This window comes from Leiobunum rupestre, chromosome 11 (genome assembly GCF_980474605.1).
Source record: "Leiobunum rupestre chromosome 11, qqLeiRupe1.1.hap1, whole genome shotgun sequence".
Classification (NCBI taxonomy): domain Eukaryota; kingdom Metazoa; phylum Arthropoda; class Arachnida; order Opiliones; family Sclerosomatidae; genus Leiobunum; species Leiobunum rupestre.
The window spans coordinates 41,575,116-41,597,464 of NC_143394.1; the positions used below are offsets into that span (position 1 = coordinate 41,575,116).

The following is a 22,349-nucleotide window of genomic DNA, read 5'->3' on the forward strand; positions in this document are numbered from 1 at the left end:
AGGATCCCTGGGAGTGCCGCGTGACGTTCCGCGTGCTAGCTACGGTACCGGGGCGGGGGGGAGGGGGCCTGGCTAGAAAAAGGGGATCATAGTGGCGCGCGGGGGTTGTCCAAAAATGGACCTGCCTCCCTCTCCGGGAAAGGGGGAACAGGGGGCATACAGTAAGAAGAGGGGTGGAAGCGGTGGCAACGTTCAGGCTTCGCTCAGGCGCGGGCCAAGCGACAGCGAATAGCCAACCGCGCTCGAACACCAGCGTGCACCCAGACTATTATTTGTGAATATTTTATAGTACCTGTTAAATGCCCCGTGGACATACCGTCTTCTACGCATGAGCCGCCGTCGGTGCCGATTCCTCCGCTGCCGCCTTCCACACGCCGCTGCCACTCACACACGTTGATCAGACTTAGTGTGGCGTGGGTTTGCGAGAAATCGGCTCGAAACGTCATATCCACGTTAGCCGCTGCACTCCGCGGCTGCCGCGATTTCATCCTCTGTGTCTGTGTGTGTCCGTGTCTGGAGCCAGCCGCTCGCGTCGTTGGCAACCGCTTTCGCCCCTGTTTCGTACGACGCGCCCGACAGCTGTTTTCGCCACCTTCGAACGACTATTATAGATACCTCTTAATAGAAGTACGCGTTCGATTGGAAAACTTTCTCTCGCGCGTCGTTCCAGTCCTACCGACGGAGACGACGCTCTCCCCGTTCGCCCGCTAATTCGTTCCCAGCTCTCCACCGACTACCGACCGAAAAAAACAACCGGGCGAACGCTATAAACTTAAATCGGACATTCGATATATCAATCGAGGAGAGGCCGCACCAACGGCACCGACGATAATAATCCAGCGGCACGTGGGGTTCCTCTAAGGACTTTTCTCAAGTAGGCATTTCCACGACGGGGAACTCGACTCGGCATTCGGAACAGCAGACCGTCCGCGCTCCGTTGAAATTCCAAACGGGCTTCATAGAGAGCGGCTCTCTCGCTGCAACTGGGTATTTTGTGTTCGAAAAGTAAAGTTTAACGCGTCGGGACGCGGGGCGGCGGGGCCTAGCCTACAGGTATGGCCGGCGCCGCCATTTTGTTGCAATGTGTCACTGTCATCGATCAATCTGACGCGAGCGCCCCGGGTCAAAGCCCACCAACCCTATTGGATGTCGGCGCGCACGTGATATGCTAATTTCTGCCGAGAGGCGGAGCCAGCGCGCGGTTAAACGACAACCCCAAAGAAAAATTATTTCCATCCAATTCACCCAAAAATTAATGATCATGAGTTCGTTTTTGATGAACTCTCCGCCGTACGTGGATCCTAAATTTCCACCGAACGAGGAATATTCGCAGGGAAACTACATTCCTACGCACGGAGCGGACTATTACGGCGGGCCACAGCCGCCTCACCACCATCCTTACGGATACGGCGTCAATTCGCCGCACACGACTGTCAGTTACAGCCAAGAAAACGGTGGCTCGACGGCATACACAAACCACGCGAGTTCGCCTCATTATTACCAGCACTCGTGTAGTCTGACCTCGTCCGCCGGACTACCCATCCCCAGAAGTTCCGCCGGTCTACCGCCGTCCGTAGACCATGTCGCGAATAGTCACAGTCCCGTTCCGGGATTGCACGGACCTTTACCGACGCACCACGCGCACAGGTCACCCGTCTCGTCTCCGCCACCCAACGGTGGACTGCCAAGGTCCCAACCACCCCAAACGACGTCGTCTCATCCACCTCAGCAGGGCAGCCCCGGTCTACCCAACCCGGACTGCGCCCTTTCATCCGGCGGACAGCCAGTCATTTATCCCTGGATGAAAAAGGTCCACATCAATGCAGGTGAGCATCACGTTGGAATCGCCAATTTTCTTACCCTTTAAGCGATCTCCCATTAGAATCCCTTCGACGACACCTCCGCTTATCGTATAGTTCCGAGGCCACGTGTTTCAATGTTTGGGTCGCGTTCTTTTTATTTATGGGCGCTCGCTTAATCTATTTATTATCCATTTCGAGCCGGAGCAGAAGCATCAATTTCATTAACTCGGCGGGCGCGGGTGGCGGCGACCCATCATTCGTTGTTTCCCCTTTCTCCTGTTTTCTTTTTTTGAATGCTAGCCCGGAATTTTTACGATGCTAAATTTTTACGAGTGTGTATCGTGTGCGCGCGTAGTTAACGACAATGTAATGGTCGCGTTTCCACGTGCCGAGCGTAAAACGGCTACGACAAATGGACGTCCCCGCGATAAATTACGTCTTTGTCAACTTCTTCCCCCGACGCTCTCCCAACCTTTATACTCGGTAGCGTCGTAGCAGTTACCGTAGTTGTACCCAACCTTTATACTTCGTAGCAGTTACCGTAGTTGTAACGTATTAAGGCCTTACGGCTTTAAAATATACACACTCGTACACTTTTTTTGTTGGTTGGGCGCCTAGATTAGTTGGGATAATTCGATAATAAATCAATTCGGGAACGGTTGGCCCTGTAGCGAGTGAGCGAGCGAATATTGTAGTCCCGCTCGTTCCCCATAATGGCCCCCTTTTCCCTATTTCGAAAAAGCCCCCCGATTGCCCATTTATTTTCCAGTCGCCCTTCCGAGTGTAAATCGCCTGTTATATACCCCCAATTACCACCCATTCACCGATAATTCCAACGTTTTATAATAGTTTAATTTTATTCGAAAATAACCGTTCCACTTTCTTTAATATTCGCTCGTTATAAGAAGGCCGTAATGGCGAAAATCGGCCGGTAATAAGCTTTCGATTCTTGGCGAGAAAATACGGGCGGCGTAGCGCGACTTGGCCGCTTTTGGCGGGAAGCTTTTCCCGCTCTTTCGGTGCCGCTTCGGCATCGGCGGAGTCGAAGCCGTCGGGGAAAAAGTCTTTTCTCCGGACGGATTCTTGGCTCGGGGAAACTTACGGCACCCTTGGGACCAATTTAACTCTGGGAAGCCTCTTTTCCAATACACCTTTGCCCAATTCTATATCGGACATTCGGAGTTTAAAATGGGAACCGTATAGGTACCGCAGGTGTGGGAAGCCCCGAATGTACCCAACAAAGGCTTATTGATGTTCGCTACCGATAAATCATCGCGAGTTCTTCCCCAATTATACTAACTTTGAAAAATCGACCTTTTTCGATGTTAGTGATACTTCCAATAGCGGAAAGTCCTATCAGTACAAACCTTACAATATTCTTTTTGGAACCCCCAAGTTTAAAAGTTGGAAATCATGATAACATTTATTATTACTTTAATTGCGAGAACGTTAAAAACAGGCTGGTATGAGGATAAATTTGAACACAGTTTGGCTATCCTTATCACGAAATTAAATTATTTGAATTTCAATTAAAAAATATCAAATAGCACAATGCCAAATTTCAACGGGTTTGATTTGCATAATCCATAAATCTTGCAATTATTTTAACTTTAAAAGCCCCCAACTAAAATAATTTAAAATCATTTTCGTCTAATTAATGGAAGTAAATACCATAATTGCCGTTAATTTCCACCACTTTAAAAACGATAAACGTTTAATTTAAATTCTTAACCGTCGATATTAAATTTCAAATTTTTCTGGCATGAATATTTTACGTGCTAACAGCGCATTCAGCCTTTCGATTATATAGCCTTATCACGAGTGGCAGAATGGGTAGTTTTTAAACGTTTCTCGAAGTTTTACATATAATATATAATATTTTCGTATGAATTTTAAGCGTGTTATCGCTTGAAGTCCAACTCTTACTGGAAAACATCAAGATTTGGAGTTTTTAACTTCAAGGCCTATCGAATGCGATGTCCCCTTAGAGCTCGCGCCTTGTCCGGGTACGTTTGGTCCTGGTACCGACACAATAGGGCCCATTTTGGAGTGAACACAGTGGGATGAGAGTCAGGGGACAGCGTAGAGCTACAGTGTGAAAAATTTCCCTTTTTGTATTTCAAGTCGAACACGTTGTTTGGTATGGAACTATGCGATAGAAAGAGGACCCCCAAGATGACGCCAGCGTAACTAACCCAGCGACAAAGCCATTTGGTTTCCATCTCGATGGGAGGTTTTTGTACGCCAGCGTCTATTCCAATTCCTCATCCCCGTAAGCCTAGGCCTACTCGAAACCAAAATTTACCGCGGAAAAATCTCTAGCAAAATGTCTTACGTTGGATCACGTGAACTTGTAATATTTCGACTATAAATATAATTTCCAAGTACCGGTAATTATATATCCATACAAAGTGTCTCGTCTAACTTTCATTTTTATTGTTCTACCCCTATACTTTCGCTGGCTCGCACCTACCGGTCTGATTATTAGGAACACACCGTGAACCGTTTAGGCTTGACTGGTTTGTGGAATAAATTATTCCCGCCGCTAGACACCGACCTTGATAGCGTATTTTTTCAAAATAATTGTATATATCTTTTTTTTTCATCCGATTCGTTTTATTATTATTAATTATTCATTCTGAAAATGATATAGATGAAAGTGGCGAAGCTATATCACCCAGTCTACCTGATTAAATACATGGTACCATTTTTATACACTTTTTTTTAAAGTGAAACGAATTCTGTTAAAAAAATTACTTTCATCTTTACCATATAATTTTTTTTCCAATGAGAAAATATTAAATTTGCATTGACGTCACTCCAATTAATATATTTAAATATGAGTACTGAGCTCCCAAGACTTCGCGTTATTGGTAATAAGGAGTTTTGGTTGCCAAAATAAGCAATTTTTTATTAAAAAAATAAATTAATGAAATAGTTTGCGAAGTTGCTTAACTTAATGATTTTAAAATTTAACGATCAAAATTATTTAATTTCTAGCCAGAAGCGTTTAGTGTCAGCTTTATTTAAATTAGACCGGTTTTCTTTTCGTGGAGCTCATCGGTATACTTGGCCGAGGAATTCTTAATTCGGTTCAGTTCAGCTCTGTCGCGTTCTATAAACCGCAAATGAATTTCATATAATCTTAATATTAAAATTGCGTCGGAATAGGGAGATTGAAATCTTCATATAATATTAATATTAAAATTGCGTCGGAATAGGGAGATTGAAATCTTCATATAATATTAATATTAAAATTGCGTCGGAATAGGGAGATTGAAATCCTCATATAATCTTAATATTAAAATTGCGTCGGAATAGGGAGATTGAAATCCTCATATAATCTTAATATTAAAATTGCGTCGGAATAGGGAGATTGAAATCCAATCGACAGTGGATGTCTGCAGATAAATTTAGTATACCCTGACAATGGGTTTTGTTTTTGGAAAATTACGCAATTTAGATCTGGATAGTCCCTCACAGCCGTTGTAAAAGTAATTTAAACGAAAGTAAGTCTGTGAAAGAACTGTTTTAGTTTCCCTTTGAAGTTTGTCGGCGATTGCGGTCGAAACGGGTCTAAAGTAAATAATACAGCTCGTTGTTTTTCGCGTGATCCAACGTCGCGCCATTTTGGTCGTAAGTTAATGACTAAGCCTATCAGCGCTCGTACCGATGGTGGCACGGATGACGTACGTCCTCCATCTTCGGTGGGCCGTTCATTCCATTATCTTATATCTTTGTTTCTCGTCTCCGTTCTCGCTGATGGGCGCGTTTTGCACACAGCCAACGGAGCATTCTCCGGCATGGAACCCAAGCGCCAGAGGACGGCGTACACGAGGCACCAGATCCTCGAGCTGGAGAAAGAGTTTCACTTTAACCGGTACCTGACCAGGAGGCGGCGCATAGAAATCGCTCACGCGCTGTGCCTCAGCGAAAGACAGATCAAGATCTGGTTCCAGAACAGGCGCATGAAGTGGAAAAAGGATAATAAGTTGCCCAACACCAAAAACGTCAAGAAAAACGCTCAGAAACAACAACAGCAGCAGCACACGCAACACGCCATCAACCATCAGGACATGAGCGGCCTGGCCCAGGCCTCGCCCGCCACGGGGGGGCCGCAACACGGCTCCGCCATTGGCGCCCACCCGGGACAAATGGAGCCCAAAACCGAGTACGGCCTAACGGAACTGTGACGTTCGTATTAGAGTATGACCATTCCTACGACTTATAAATATATATTCGTCAGAATTCAGCGAAAACAATATATATTAAAAGGTAAAAACTCTCGTTTGTAAAGCCCGACCCGTATTACAACAAATATACGTCAAAATACGTCATCAAGAAGACAACCCCTTCGTCACTCAACAAAAAGCGCCAAATCCCACTGTTATCGGTTCGCTGATATTTTCACTTCTGTCAGAAATTCGCCGCTACATAGTAAATATCGTGAATTAGGAGAGCTATCGGCGAATATATTTAGCTATATCCTAATCCCTCCCCATGCCGTTACGATTATGTCCTTTTACAACTGTAATCCCACCTTTGTATTAAAAAAAATATACGGTTAACGCTTACATCGACGCGAATCTAGAGCGTGTTTTGTACGCGGCCATAGGCGGTTTTTGCTGGGGAACGGGATATCACGATGGCCGCCGTTCGAACAAAGACGACCACGGTTTTGATACGTATACCGAAATTAAGACGAAACCAAGTTCTATAGCGGCAAGATACACAAAAAAATTAAAAAAACCCAATATCGCTAGTTGTATAAAAAAAAACTAATTAGATGTGTGCAATTATATAAAAGGTTTTGACCGAATGATTTTAAAAAGAAAATTGATAATTTAAAAAATAAAAATGCCGTTAATGTATGTATAAATTTATCATTAATTAAAATAAATCGGGCATTGAAAAAAAAAAGGAAATTAGATATAAGGTATAATTAAGAAACAGTTTTTAGTATAAAATATAATAACAAGGCTGACAACGAATCAGTCGCTCAAAATGAAAGTATATAAAACATTTTTGAGTGTTGCGTTTAGAAGTAGGTTTTACTAATACGCCTCAAAGCCCGATTAATGATACAAGTATAGCCTGTAATAATTGCCATTCTATATTACATCCTCTCAATTATTAAATACTATAATTAATTTACAATGACGAAAAACGTTTTCCCCAATAAGATGCTTTTATAAATGAGCGAAAAACGCGTTTTCGGAGCAAAGAACAGTATTTTAGCCGCGTTTATTTTTTTTAATCTTACGTAATTTAAATCATAACCGTATAAACAATTTACGTTCGCTCGATTACCGCAATCGCGTAAACATAATCCCATGAAATTAAATTAGAAATTAATAGGTGAATTAGCTTGGTAATAAAATTTCTTAATATGCGTTTAATTAAAGAGGTTGCTATACGAAAATAAATAAAAGGCTTTTTACCACACGAATTATTAAAAAAAATACGCGATTGACATATTGATATATACAAAAAAATGTAGATTATAATATACTCAGCCTTTTAGAATAGGCAAATCTCAAAAATACTCTATGTAATTTTAAATACTATTCGTCTTCGAAAAAAACCCCCGTTAAAACTACCAAATCAAATTATCAGGTTTCGCGGGTGTAAAGTCATCCACGCTTTGAGATAAGCTTAAACGGTAGGGAAAATAACGGTAAAATTACCCGCCAAAAAGCACTTTTTGAACGGTCATTTAATCCCACGAATTACCAAAGTTGTAATCAGTATTATCATTTGTCAGTAAGCGTCGAGTGAGTGCGCTCCTGTATATATGTGTTTCGGAAATTTATCGTCAAGGATAGTGTATCTGTCAATAGTCTTGTCTCATTTAGCCGTTATCTATTTAAAGGGAATCAGTCTCTCTCTATTTCTTTATGACGAAATGGGGCTCTGGGTCGCGCCCAATAAAGGTGGAAAGATTCATGAGTTGCAAAAAGCCTCTTTGAACGGGGGACAGCTTGGCCTTGGCGGTACGATAGCTAGCCGCCGAGAGAGAGAAAGAGCGCTTTTTAGAGAGATTTATGCGGCCGTTATCGAGATGCTGGCGATCCGGCGTGACTTGAAAGATGGGCCCTCGTCGCGGGCCGATGAAACCGCTATTCGTCTCAGCAAACATCCACCATTTATTTCTCCAGCGCCCCGTGATGTGTACACGAAACGTACACTTTCAGTTTTTATATCTTCTTATTTAAAGACGTTGTTACGCTCTCTAAACATATTTTTAGTTTCACTAAAATCGTTTCAGTGGCGTTGCTAGGAATTCTTTCAGGGCCGTGCAGGGTGGAGGGGATTCCCAATTAGCGGCGTTAAAGGGCCCAGAAGCGTGCTTTTTCGGGCCCGGTTGGACAGTGGCCCAGAAACCCCTTGAAAATTCCAGTTAGAAGGCTACGACCAAGGCCCCGAAATGTCATTGCATGACCCAGGGTCGGACTAAGTTTCAGAGGGGGTGACAATTTCGTATGGTAAAAGGGGCTTATTGAATAATTTTTGATTAGGGTTTAATTATGCCTTCGCTTAGTATCTAGTACGAACTTTCGATTCGGGTTTAATTATGCCTTCGCTTAGTATCTAGTATGGACTTTTGATTAGGGTTTAATTATGCCTTCGCTTAGTATCTAGTATGGACTTTTTATTAGGGTTTAATAATGCTTTCGCTTCAAATTCGGTGGTTTAGATATTCCGAAAGTTAAAAACTATTAGTTTTAATAAAAGGGCTGTTATTTTGTAGCTTAACAATAAGGAACCAAATTTAACTATTTAAAATTAATTCATGTTTCTAGGATTAACATTTAACCATTGTCTTAACAAATCTAAAAAATTAAAAATTAAATTACTAGTTTTAAAAACAGGGGTCTAAGTTAGTATTTTTCCAACTACATGATAGAGGTTTTCAAACTATATAATAGAGAATTTCTAACTACAATTAGTATGAAGAATGCCCTTTCCTCTTTAAATAATTCATACAAGATACCTCAACAGCCATAACAATTAAAATAAAAGCAGCGCATCATCCAGTAGATAAATGACCATGTTCAAAGCGTGCTTTCTCTAAAAGAGGAATTATATACAAAGATAGAAACAGAATGTGGTATCATTTTACGGCTATTTTCCTCCGTCACTGGCAGTTTGTTCGTGACCTTCGCAATTGGTTAGTAAGATTTATTCGCGTCTTAAATAGAGTTTAAGTAATGGTTTCTTTCCGCGAGATAGAGCGAGCAAAATACGTGTGAAACACCCGATAGATCTTTCGTGGGCAGCGTGGAGGAATTGGCCCTACGTGACAGGACCGCTCTCACCGGCGACTGGGTGTGTCCTTCTACGCGGGATACCAGACATTTCGCCCCCTTCTGACTTATCCACGGGCTCTGTTATTTTTCCCTTTGGGGAAAGTAAAAGTACGCGTTCTTAACGTTCTTAACCTCGCAATTTCTTAACGTCTGCGTCTTGCCTGGCTAGACTGGGGGGATTGATTAAGTTGAATTTCTTTTGGTTTTCGAACGCTTATAATGACGGATAATCTGTTTATTTTTTTTTAAATTAAAATCTTACTTTGTTGTTCTAAACTAAACCTTAAATCAGGCTTCATTCAAATTGTTTCAATGGCGTTCAATTTCGATAAAATCCCGCTAATAAATAAATAAATAACGTACGTATTTATGCTATATAAATAACTAAATTAAAAATATAACTTTTTTTTTGGATTTATAAATTTATGTAAATATGTTTCATTTTTATCCCTCCAAAGATTAGGTTTACTGACAACAGTGAGTGATTATGTTCAAGATCAAAAATTTTGCGTTGATAAATTTAATTTTTAATTTTTTTTAATAAAAATCTTTGGATTTATCGTTTGTATAAAAAAAATTGATTACGGGCCGGTTTTATTAAAATTAAAATTTTGTTTGATTGTATAGAACGGTAATGAATGAGATTGATACGATGATTAAATTAATTCGCGAATTTAGTTAATACTTAATACGTAAATTACAACCAACCCCGCTAACTCCGATATCCCATTGTCTACGTTAGCGTAGTTGGCCTTTTTTTTTAATAATTACGATCTATACCATTATATATTTAATAAAAAGTAAACAAATTTAATTAATTATGAAAATTAAAATAAATCGGCGAATTATAGTACTTATTTGCGCTATTTGTATACCAAAATGTGAATATCCCTTTCCCGAATCCCGACCCGTTGAAAGTAAAATTGTTAAGCGTTAGGCGTCTTAACGTGAACGCGCGTAGGCTTCCACGGGGCTTTCTAGGCGTTCACGTTAGAGATGCGTGACGTTTAGAAGCGTGTTTCGGTCTTCCTTGCATTAATACGAGGCAATTCAACAATACCCATAGACGCAGTGTGTAATCTCAAAACTACAATGACAATTAACCCGTTTGAAAACGGGGTTATGTATAAATGTGTATAATTTACTCATCATTGTTTTTTCGTCATGTGTTGTTTATAAGACAACAACAAAAAATAAAAAGAATAAACAAAACAGAAAAAAAAACAGTTCGTGGCAATTTAAAACGAGAGGACCTTTTTTGTCGATTGAACAGTCATCACTTGCGATACGAAAAAAAATTAAATATATTTGTGGTTTGTTTCATTGGAAAGACTGGAACAGTGTTGTTATTTGATGGCTTTCGGGGGAAAATAAACTTTTTAATTCGAGCAGATTTAAAAATTTCAAAAACAAAGGCCATGTGTATAAAATAAACATGATACTCAATAAACTTTAATTTAAAATAAAATAAAAACAAATTGACATTAACGCGTTTAAGTCGGAGACGGTACGGCGGACGAAATAATGAAAAGGTCGTAATTGCGAATCAAGTTTTGCACGACAAAAAACAATCTCTCCGGCAAAGAAACGCAACGTTTTTGAGAAAACAAATTCTTCTCTAAATGTATGTACGTTTTTGAGTCTTTTGATTTTTTTTCTTGGCTTCAGTATATTCAGATCTGTCCAGGTCTTGATAGTGTGAATAGACTACTATACTGTGATAGTTATTACGAATCATGTAGATAATGATTTTTTAGTGTAAAATTTTTTTTGTGGATGTTATTTCGCCTATAGGTTTCCGATTGTGGAGAAATCTGTAGGTTTATATTAAATGATTGTAGCTTATTTATTCGTTGGATGTGTTATTACCGAGATTTTTTCATAACAATGACAAAGTTAAGGTATTTTGGTTGTTAAGTGACTGAGCCGAGGAGTTATATGCCCATCAGAATAAATATGGAAACTAAAATTTAAATTTAACTGATATAGAAATATTATGGAAGGGAGAAATGCTTTTTCTTCCTTTTCTATTTTATTTCCAACGTCGTTATCAAATAATTAAACGCGAACAGAGCCCCGATGTTAGATTACGTAATATTGATATACCGACCATAACAACAACAAGAGCTACGTGTACGAGAAAGCCTTATTCATATGTACCAAGTGTGACGAGGCTATGTCAGAAATTTTTTCTTACAAATTAAAACGGTATAAAACGAACTTTTGCTTCTGATTATTTTTTTAAGGTTCCTAAAATCTAGGCTCATACAGTTTGCTATTCTAAATAGGTCAAAGATTTGTTATTCTTTCAAAATGCCGTAGTGTTTTGTAAATTTATTCGTAATTTTAGGTAAGGGTAATAGGGTAAGTCTACAATATATAACAATAAGTATACCTATATGGGAAAAATTTAACCACAGGTGCAGCCCATTATAGCCCTTACAAGAAATTTCTGTAGACTTTCTGTAAAATCTTATAACGTTTTTCTATATAGCAAAGATTTTTCTATAAATATAATAATAATCAACTAAGCTAATACTCAAATAGCAAATACATCGAAATTTCTGTGTTTTTCAATCCCTATGGAGAAATGACCCAAATTTCTATAGATTCTATAGAATTTGACCGTGGCCACCGTCAGTGCAGGACCTTGAAGAATAAGGGGACCCGAAATATTCTAGGTTAAAATACTTATCATATTAAGAAAGGGCTCCGAAACAAATTTATCAAACGAGCCCAAAAGACTTTAGTTGTAACACTGTCAAATTAATCATTGTTCTATAGGATTCCGAGTACATTTCTATAGAATATTTTTGAATCCGTGTCGTGTGAAGTATACGAAGTGTTATATTTATGGATAAATATTATAGGATTATGGGTATAGTTTTCATTTGCCTCAATCCATACATCCTATGATCCTAACCATGCCCCAACGAAAGATGTCATCAAGAACATGGCATACCATCAAAAATAAAGGCCTATAATTAAAATGGCCAATAGTGGCGAAATCATTAAATTTACCGAAATTTTATTTCGATCAAATCACCAGCAAAAAAACAACGTATTTAAATAGTATCTTTATCAATATCAATTCAGAGCAAACTTAAATTTAGATTTTAATTAGTAGTTCAATTTAAATAAGATTAAGTTAAAATTTGGTTTACGTTACCGCTGAATCAAGAAAATGGAGGCAAAAAATCAACAACCTTGGCAATTCACTCGACGAATTTGAAATTTTATTCACTCTAAATTTTAGCGGTAGATGTCCTTAGTCATGTTCCATTAGCAGTTGGCTTTATGTACCCAATCAAGATAATTAGAACTAATCAATAAAATATTTCCTTTTCCAACGTAGCAACGAGTATAAACGAAATCTTTGGTTAGCCCATGCTCTAACCGTGTATTTAAATTTCGGGGAAAATTCGGGTACGCTTGACACACTATAATTTAGATAAAGTTTCGAAATTATTTTATAATTATTATTATTAAGGTATAAATCTTATTTGACAGTATCATAGACTTGCCTTGCATAAATTTATTCGTATTTTGGATAACTTCGTGTACCTACGTACGTTTTAAAGTTTTTTTTTTTAAATTTCAAATAAAATGTGTAAAACAGTGGAAAGATAATAATATCTAAGCTTGTTTATATCCAAATTGAAAGGATAGGTTTCGACTTAATAATGTGGTAGTTTTCAACTTAATACTGTGATAGGACTCGACCTAATAATGTGGTAGTTTTCAACTTAATACTATAGTAGGACTCGACCTAATAATGTGGTAGTTTTCAACTTAATACTGTGATAGGACTCGACCTAATAATGTGGTAGTTTTCAACTTAATACTGTGATAGGACTCGACCTAATAATGTGGTAGTTTTCAACTTAATACTGTGATAGGACTCGACCTAATAATGTGGTAGTTTTCAACTTAATACTATGGTAGGAGTCGACCTAATAATGTGGTAGTTTTCAACTTAATACTGTGATAGGACTCGACCTAATAATGTGGTAGTTTTCAACTTAATACTGAGGTAGATTTCGACTTAATAATGTGGTAGGTTTCGACATAATGCTGTGGTTGGTTCCGACTTAATGCTGTGGTAGTTTTTCAACTTAATACAACGGTAGTTTTCAGCTTAATACAACGGTAGTTTTCAGCTTAATACAACGGTAGTTTTCAGCTTAATACAACGGTAGTTTTCAGCTTAATACAACGGTAGTTTTCAGCTTAATATAACGGTATGATTCGATGTAATAATGTAGTAATTTTCATTTTAATTCTGTGGTAGTTTTCAACTTAATACTGTGGTAGTTTTTGACTTAATACAATGGTAGGTTTCGACTTAATGCTGTGGTTAGTTTCGACTTGATAATGTAGTTGTTTTCAACTTAATAATGTGGTAGGTTTCAACTTAATAATGTGATGGTTTTCGACTTATAATAATGTGATGGTTTTCGACTTATAATAATGTGATGGTTTTCGACTTATAATAATGTGATGGTTTTCGACTTAATAATGTGGTAGTTTCGAAATTTATAATGCGGTATAATTCATTTAAAATTTTTTTATTAGGATAAGAGAAAATTCTGAAGTCGAATTAAAAATCGTTTATAACGTATCGCGTTACAAAACAGAAACCACGCCTCTTTTGACGAAATAGTAGTTTAATCTGAAGCAAGCGTGGGGCGAGGGGTCTATGGTTTTCGCACCTTCGCCTATTAAGGCCAAGGATAAGACACGCTGTCGAAGCGGACAAACCAGTTTCCCCACATAGCGTACAAATTAGCCCGCGAAAGAGAACTTAAAACAAAGATTTTCATTTTTCAAGAACGTTCAAAAAATGAAAAGCGAATTTTCAAGTAATTATTTTAACATAAAATATGGGCTACATGTTATTCCGTTTAATTATATAAGTTTGTTTTAATTTCCCGCTTTGTGTAAAGTTTTTGTTTTGTTGGTTTCGTTAATTAGTTTATTTTGTAGTTATTATAATCGTAGCTACTACATGGAGAAATAACAAATATACCTTAATTGCTACTACTATCAAGGTTAGACGACCCTTGTACATGTAACCTTTTAATTTCAATTAAATTTGATTTCTAGCGAAACGTATAGGTTTATCTATCATGGGAGGGTGATATATATTATGATATATTTACGATATTTTTACAATATATTTACAATATATATTTGCGATATATTTACGATATATATTTATGATTTATATTTACAATAAATATTTACGATATATTTACAATATATATTCACGATATATTTACAATATATATTCACGATATATTTACAATATATATTCACGATATATTTACAATATATATTCACGATATATTTACAATATATATTCACGATATATTTACAATATATATTCACGATATATTTACGATATATTTACAATATATATTCACGATATATTTATGATATATTTACGATATATTTACAATATATATTCACGATATATTTATGATATATTTACAATATATATTCACGATATATTTATGATATATTTATAATATACATTTACGATATATTTACGATATATTTACAATATATATTTACGATCTATTTACAATACATATTTACGATATATTTACGATATATATTCAAGATATATTTACGTTATATTTATGATATATTTACGATCTATTTACAATACATATTTACGATATATTTATGATATATTTATAATATACATTTACGATATATTTACGATATATTCACGATATATTTATGATATATTTACGATATATTTACAATATATATTCACGATATATTTATGATATATTTACAATATATATTCACGATATATTTATGATATATTTATAATATACATTTACGATATATTTACAATATATATTTACGATATATTTACGATATATATTCAAGATATATTTACGTTATATTTATGATATATTTATGATATATTTACAATATATATTCACGATATATTTATGATATATTTATAATATACATTTACGATATATTCACGATATATTTAAGATATATTTATGATATAGTTACGATATATTTATGATATAGTTACGACATATTTACAATAGATATTTATAATTCATATTTACGATATATTTACAATATATATTTACGATATATTTATGATATATTTACGATATATTCATAATATAGTTACGATATATTTACAATATATATTTACGATATATTTATTATATAGTTACTATATATTTACGATATATTTGCAATATATATTTATGACATATATTTACGATATATTTATTTATGACATATATTTACGATATATTTATTTATGACATATATTTACGATATATTTATTTATGACATATATTTACGATATATTTACAATATATATTTACGATATATTTGCAATATATATTAACGATATATTTATTATATAGTTACGATATATTTACAATATATTTTTACGATATATTTGCAATATATATTTACGATATATTTATTATATAGTTACGATATATTTACAATATATTTGCAATATATATTTATGACATATTTACGATATATTTATTATATAGTTACGATATATTTACAATATATTTGCAATATATATTTATGACATATATTTACGATATATTTACAATATATATTTACGATATATTTAAAATACTTATTAACGATATATTTACGACATATATTAACAATATATATTTACAATATATATTTACAATATATATTTACAATATATATTTACAATATATATTTACAATATATATTTACAATATATATTTACAATAAATATTTACAATATATATTTACAATATATATTTACGATATATTTACAATATATATTTACGATATATTTACAATATATATTTACGATATATTTACAGTATTTGTTTACGATATATTTACAATATATATTTATAATATATTTACGATATATTTACAATATATATTTGTAATATATTTACAATATATATTTGTAATATATTTACGATATATATTCTATATAAATCTTATTTTAAATATAATCAAATTAACTTATTCGAGGTCAGGGGTATCAGAGTACAACCTTTCAAACCAGTTATTAAATTTATTTGATAAATAAACTCTTCATGAAGGTTGTATAATAGTGCCTAGTATATAAACAAAATGGGTCGGTGAGTTTCAATCGCTATTTATTTTGGTTTTCGATTACTAGATCTCCCATCACGGGCATCATGGCATTCACAGTAACTGGTAATGTCAAACAAAATATAGAGCGTTAAAAATTGACAATAACGAAATCGAATAAGTAAATACGAAACATTTTCTCATAAGCATATTCATCGCCTAGTGGAAAATATTGAAATATTCTTATCAGTCACTAGAGCATGGTTTGTTCGAATTCGTTAGCGGCATGTGATAATGTTCGTCGATAATTATAACGAGTCAAAGGCGACGCTAATAGATGAATATAATTAGTCTGAATAAGAATTAATTTAGGTGAAACGTTCATTTATTAAATGTACCTGTAGATATTTGAAAAAGGGATCCGAGGGTAAGACAACCCCTCAATTCCGAATTCCAATAACGTCGTTCTTAATGCTTATTTGAAGCAAATATAGTGTTTTTAAGCGCGGCTACGGATAACGCTCCCGTTCAAAAAGAGTCTTATTAACAGGTATCGCCAGATCCCGGTTGAATATTGCAGGCCCGTACTTTTGTGTCTATTAGCAGACCACAAAATCTATGCCTGTGGCGTTATAATCGCCGAAAAATGCTCCCTGTTGCGTCCGTGTTGATATTAAGTTAAAGCCAATTAAGCGGCTAATGATTTTGGAGCCTGCCCTCCTCGACGAAGCCAGCTCGCCTTCTACGACTTCATATTCTACTTCGAGTCTTCAACGCGCCCGACAACCACGCTGGAAGGAGAAAAGTCGAATGTACGCATTTTTTCCTTCGTTCGGTTCATCAATTTTTGAAGACGCCCGGACCACGTAGTCCGGATTTCTCGGATGTCTAGATTATTTACCATTTTTCGGCCGGTAACGGTACGGCTTTCGATTCCAATCGTGGTTCTTCGTCGTGACGTAAGACAGACGCGGCACCACCATTGCCAGCCCCGTTTCTGGGTTACGGCCAGAGTCAAAATAAGAAGCTCAATCCATTTTTCACGTAACAAATTTTGCGTCGAGCACCATTTAAGTGATTCGCTCAAAGCTATTTGTCCGCGCTAGCGAAGGCGATTTCTCAACGATCGAGGATATATGACCCGGCCATTATCGATCGAAACGGAGGGTTTCCCCCTTCCGTGCCCCCCCCCCCTTCTTCGACGCTCGTTGTTTTTGTTCTCCAAATTCGCCGGACTTGATGGAAGTTTGAATAAAATTAGTTTGGACTTGGGTTTCACGTTGGCGCCGATATAACTGGTGTACTGTCACGGATTGTGTCATTGTCGATTTCCTTGGATGGATCCTCATGGTCGTTTACCAGGAATGGCTGGCTGAGGTAAGTTATATGATTACGTGTTTTTTTTAGTTATTGCTTTGATTACGGTTGTAACTCCGATTTAGTCGCGCACTGAAGCCGTTATTCCGCGAATGATTGAATGTATATATCGGGGTTTATTTGTGAAATAACAGCTTGTTAACCTTGCTTTTTTATTTGAGGAATTAGATTGGGCAATTTTTGGGTTGTTGTCAGAAAGGCGTAGCTTCACTAATTAGCGGGCGGGTAACCGACGAAAATTGAGTTTATTTTGAGGATTTACAGTCGATTTGATATTTGTACTATACAATTGGTAAATGAGGTTAAATAACTTTGTATATTGAATTCTTTTTAAAGGCCTAGGTTTTTTTCCGCCTGTCCCCTTTTAAATTAACTTAGTGAAGCGCAAATACCCTGGTGGTAGGCCAACCGTTGAACATGTTGGCCTAATTACTCGAGTAATGCGATAAGATTTTCATAGCAGTGGCGTACACAGAAAAAACTCCAGGGGGGGGGGCTAAAAGAGATCTTGAGCTATGGGTGTAATAACAAATCATCAAGTCACATTCCAAGCTTAAACGTCAAGGTCCCCCGTATGTATCCGCCACAATCTTCCTTTTAGGTTTAATTATTAACTTTTGTTTAAATATACTCACCATATGAAATTAAAGTTACCATTTTCCTGATTTGTACAAAGACGCTGGTAACCAAAGGAGATGCGAGTATACGTTTAATAATTTATCAACGTTGACAGCTCAGCTATTTCATTTTTTATTCACCACGGATATGTGGCAATATATAAAATTAATACGTTTAGTGGAAGCCGCTAAAGACTTATTTGACTCTGTTTAAAAATAGCGTCTTTGTTTACACCTTTTAACCCTTGGCCGTTGCATCTTCGCTTTGAACAAAACGCTCTCGCTTTAGCAGGTGGTTTTTGTTTGTTATTCATCATTCCGCTCACGCTCATTTTGTCGCTCAGCGCGAACTCGCGACTCTGCGCTGCCGCTGCCGGCTTGATTTACGAGCTCCGGACGAACGAGATTAGGCTTCGGTTCCACGAGTTCCCTCATTAGCGCGGATAGGAGCCCGTTCGAAAGACTGCAGCGACCCGCTTAGAGCCAGTGTGGCCACGCTTCTAAAGGGGACGCGCAAATACATTTTTTCGTCCGGCAACCCGTATACCCGTTTCGGAGGAAATGGAAAACTAGACATACTTTTGTAAAAAGGGAGTCTGCGAAGAAGAAGAGAAAAAAACGCCAGCGTTGGTACCGGCGCGATGAGGGATTTTCCGCATACCATTTCCTTTTAAGCTCATATTTCAAGCTCTAGATTGGGCTTATACTATCGGAGAGACGCGCGGATAAAATGCACCATTCTCGCGGAGGGATATACTATCTCGAATGGGGGCCCGTCTCGGCATCTCTCTATAAATAGAATTTGACGATCTGCGTATTAGAGCCACGATTGAGTCGAGTTGGCTATCGGGGACTCTTGTAAAGCGCGCGCGACCTTCGAGTGGCGAGGATGTCAGTGTCGCCGTCCTCAACGTCCTCGTGTCCAAGTTCTATTTCTCTACGCGGAGGTGAGTGTAGTTAGTCAAAATGGTACGGGACGCGTGATAGGCGTCAGACAGCGGAGGCCAAATTCGCTTCGGGGTTCGTCTTGACGTCGTGGTCGAGCGTTTCGGCTTCTGCCAAAAGTCAAGACGCCGTGGGACACGCTTAGGAAAATGGTATACGAGCTAGTTATAGAGTCGTTGCGGTATAATAGCGAGGCAGCCTGGAGAGTCGGTCGGAACGCGCGCGGGGGGAAAGTATCCAATCTGACCACCGCTGCTGGCTATCATACCGCTCGCCGCGATGACGCTCCCAGGGCGCCGCGACGCGGACAAAAGTCTGGCGAGTTTCGGGGCGCACGCTGCTCATGGCCGGGCTCCCCCGCAGCGAGCCGCGAATTCGGAAGTGAAGGATTTATGGCGTCGGCAATTGATCTCTGTGGAATTTTAGTACCGAGTCACCGGGAATGACAGTATAGATATCCCCTTCCCCCGTCCGTGTAAGCGGCCAACTCGGGTGTCCGCGCGGAAAAGGTTCGAAGGGTGGCGTGGACGGTGGTAGGTACGCCGCGGCTAAAGGGATGGCGATTCCAACTTTGGCTGTCGGAAGATTTATGATGTTAGATTTATCTCGGCTTCGGAATGAGGGAGTAGTTCGGTATTATGAGGGATATTAGGGTGGTTCGAAGGGGTGGCTCTAGCTGGGAAATAGGGAAGCATATATATCTAGTCTCTCTCTCCTACGCGCCCTCGTTTTCAACCCCTTTTGGGTCCTGATTCTTTGTAATTACGAGCGTAGAATCTCTGCCGGATTCGAGCCGACTAATATATTGGGATCTTCTCGGCTGGTCAGAAAATACTTTTCCTTTTGTCGAACCCCTCAATTTCGAACAATCGAACTCTATACGTATATATATAGATTTAAAATGTATTCGATATGAAAGGAAATTTGGCGAGGGATCCGCGCATCGGATAGAGTAAACAAATGTGATGGGAGGGGGCCATCAATTTAATTCGCGATGGTGACGCAACCTCCATACCACGCACGACTGCTTCGGTGTGCCTTCATTTCGCTTACATTTCTCACTCGATCTATGCCAATACTCTGTCTTAATACATATCTTATAGGCCTTGTAATGAAAAGGGAAAGTATTTTTTCTTTCAAAAATGTTCGGTTGGGCGCCTTTACAGAAATTTTCTATATAAATTCTACAGAAATGCATTTAGAATTTTATAGAAAGGTTTGTAAAATTTCTTTAGAACTTAGGTAATTGTTCAATGGGTCATGAAAAAAACTAAATGTTTCCAGATATATTCTATAGAAATATTTATTTAGCACTCTATAGACTATCGAAAATTTTATAGAAAGTTTATAGATTTTTTTAAGAATTCGGCGTTACGAAGGCTACTGTAGTATTAATTACGAAGGGAATTTAAAACCACCTGTCATTAAACTTTCGAAATATTTTCTATAGAAATATTGACAATAGAAAAACGTGTATTATACATAAATTGAAGATTTGTAGTAAGTCTTTAGGAAGGTTTTTGTAAGTTTTTGCCGTTAAGTGTAAAGAAAAATATACGCGTTGTAGAAGTTGGCAGTGCTATGACGCATTTCCGGGAACATTTTAACAAGTTAGCTAAGACCAAAACAATTTACGCTATCACCTATTGTAAAAGGAAAATTGACAATATCTTTTCGTTAGAATTTCTTTGAAACGAAGTCTGCACGCCGACACGACACGAGAGTCGAGAGAGACCAATTATTAGTTATAAGAGGCGTCATGTTCTCCCTGGCCCACCACGTGATTTGCAATTCTCACGTAATCAAGCTCAATACCGTTCGAGGCGAAAATGCGCGCCCCCAGTGAGACACTAGAACGGGCGCATAATGAGAGAGAGAGAGGCCCCCATCCCAGCCGTTGGGAATCCATGCCCCCTCCCTCCCCCATCCGGCTTTAGAATATTTTCCAACACACTGAGAATCGCATTATGTTTGTAACGTGGTAGTTTGCCGAAAACATTTCTCAAGAACACCTATTAACCGGTACATGTTTTTAAAGAAAAAAATTAATTTTATAAACCGTTTAGTAAAGATTGTACGTAATAGTCGAGCTAACCGGCTTTGACAGTGTCAACTTTACCCTGTTCCCGCTTCTAGCGACGTTATTGGGTCTTCACTAGCGCCGTATAAAGTTGGGGGAACACTAGGCTGAAATATCATTGAGGAAACTATGGCGGGGTGGCTGAAGACTAATTACTGGCACTAATCTAATTCAAGCTTGGAAGGTGCGGCTACCAAGATTCCGCGCCGTTCCTAAATATTCCACCAGTTTAATATCTTCATTATTTCACGGCCCTTTTAATTTTCAATTTAAAATTTTCGCTGCAAAATTTGGAGAGCGGAATCTTGGAAAACCTATTTGGAATTCTGGCTTGTCTTTCTAGCCACGAATTTCGGGGTGGAGAAGATGTCGTCGTTTATTCTTTTGATGATCTAAAGTGTGTGTTTTATCGGGCACAATGTAAAGGATAGTTCCTCTCTTTTTGTTATTAAAGGTGACATTGATGGAATGGGTGGCTCTTCCATCTTACGAACCTAATTTTTCTTATATCCACTCGATGAAGGCCTTAGAATAATGAGGTTTCTTTTTTTCAACCGCCGGGGTACAATGTCGAAACATTTTGGTCCCTTTAAAGTGTACGTACTTATTAAAGGCAAGATAGTATTTATTTATGCTTAGGGATAATCATGGTCTAGTATTACCCTTGCAGGTGTTGGGAGGAAATATAAAACGTTACCGCCGTGCACTTCAGTTAAAAAGTGGAGCAAAACCTCTAATTAATATTAAAATACGTAACATTTAATTACCAAGAACATCGAGAGGTTGGAACTGAGTACCGTCTTGGGTAATGGCTTTTACATCGATTACAAGGTTTGAACAAGAATGTATTTATTTATATTCAGAGGCAATTTTCTCCCTGCACGAGTTGGGGGAAGCTAAAACGTCGTATACTTCATGCGCGTCGGAAACCAATGAGAAATCGAGATGATCGGTTTTTGTTGAGCGGGAATGCTAGAAATCGCATAAATGAATACATTTTTGTTAAAGCATTGTTAAATTTTAGATATTTCTTTGGTCAACTTACGTCCCGCGTTAAATTAATGTCCTAATTACGTAAATTCTTTACGGATGCGTTGTTTACGCAGTCAAATAGGCAAAGGGAACCTTAGAT

The 22,349-nt window shown here is 37.6% G+C and overlaps 1 protein-coding gene and 1 long non-coding RNA gene across 2 annotated transcripts in view; both read left to right on the top strand.

Annotated features, from left to right (window-relative positions):
* Positions 1-22,349, top strand: part of LOC149922857 (uncharacterized) — a 301,904-nt gene that overhangs the window by 145,760 nt on the left and 133,795 nt on the right. The window lies entirely within an intron of this gene.
* Positions 926-6,725, top strand: LOC149922861 (homeobox protein Hox-B4a-like). The gene is made up of 2 exons (XM_090163678.1): positions 926-1,826; positions 5,586-6,725. Exons 1-2 carry the CDS (start codon positions 1,166-1,168, stop codon positions 5,993-5,995), a joined length of 1,071 nt encoding a protein of 356 aa, XP_090019804.1. The 5' UTR covers positions 926-1,165; the 3' UTR covers positions 5,996-6,725.

Bases quoted from the DNA above. Each gene is read 5' to 3' on its own strand.
- LOC149922861 (XM_090163678.1), top strand. From the start codon at position 1,166: ATGCTAATTTCTGCCGAGAGGCGGAGCCAGCGCGCGGTTAAACGACAA. The intron at 1,827-5,585 runs GTGAGCATCACG...TTTTGCACACAG, and splicing joins AAAGGTCCACATCAATGCAG to CCAACGGAGCATTCTCCGGC.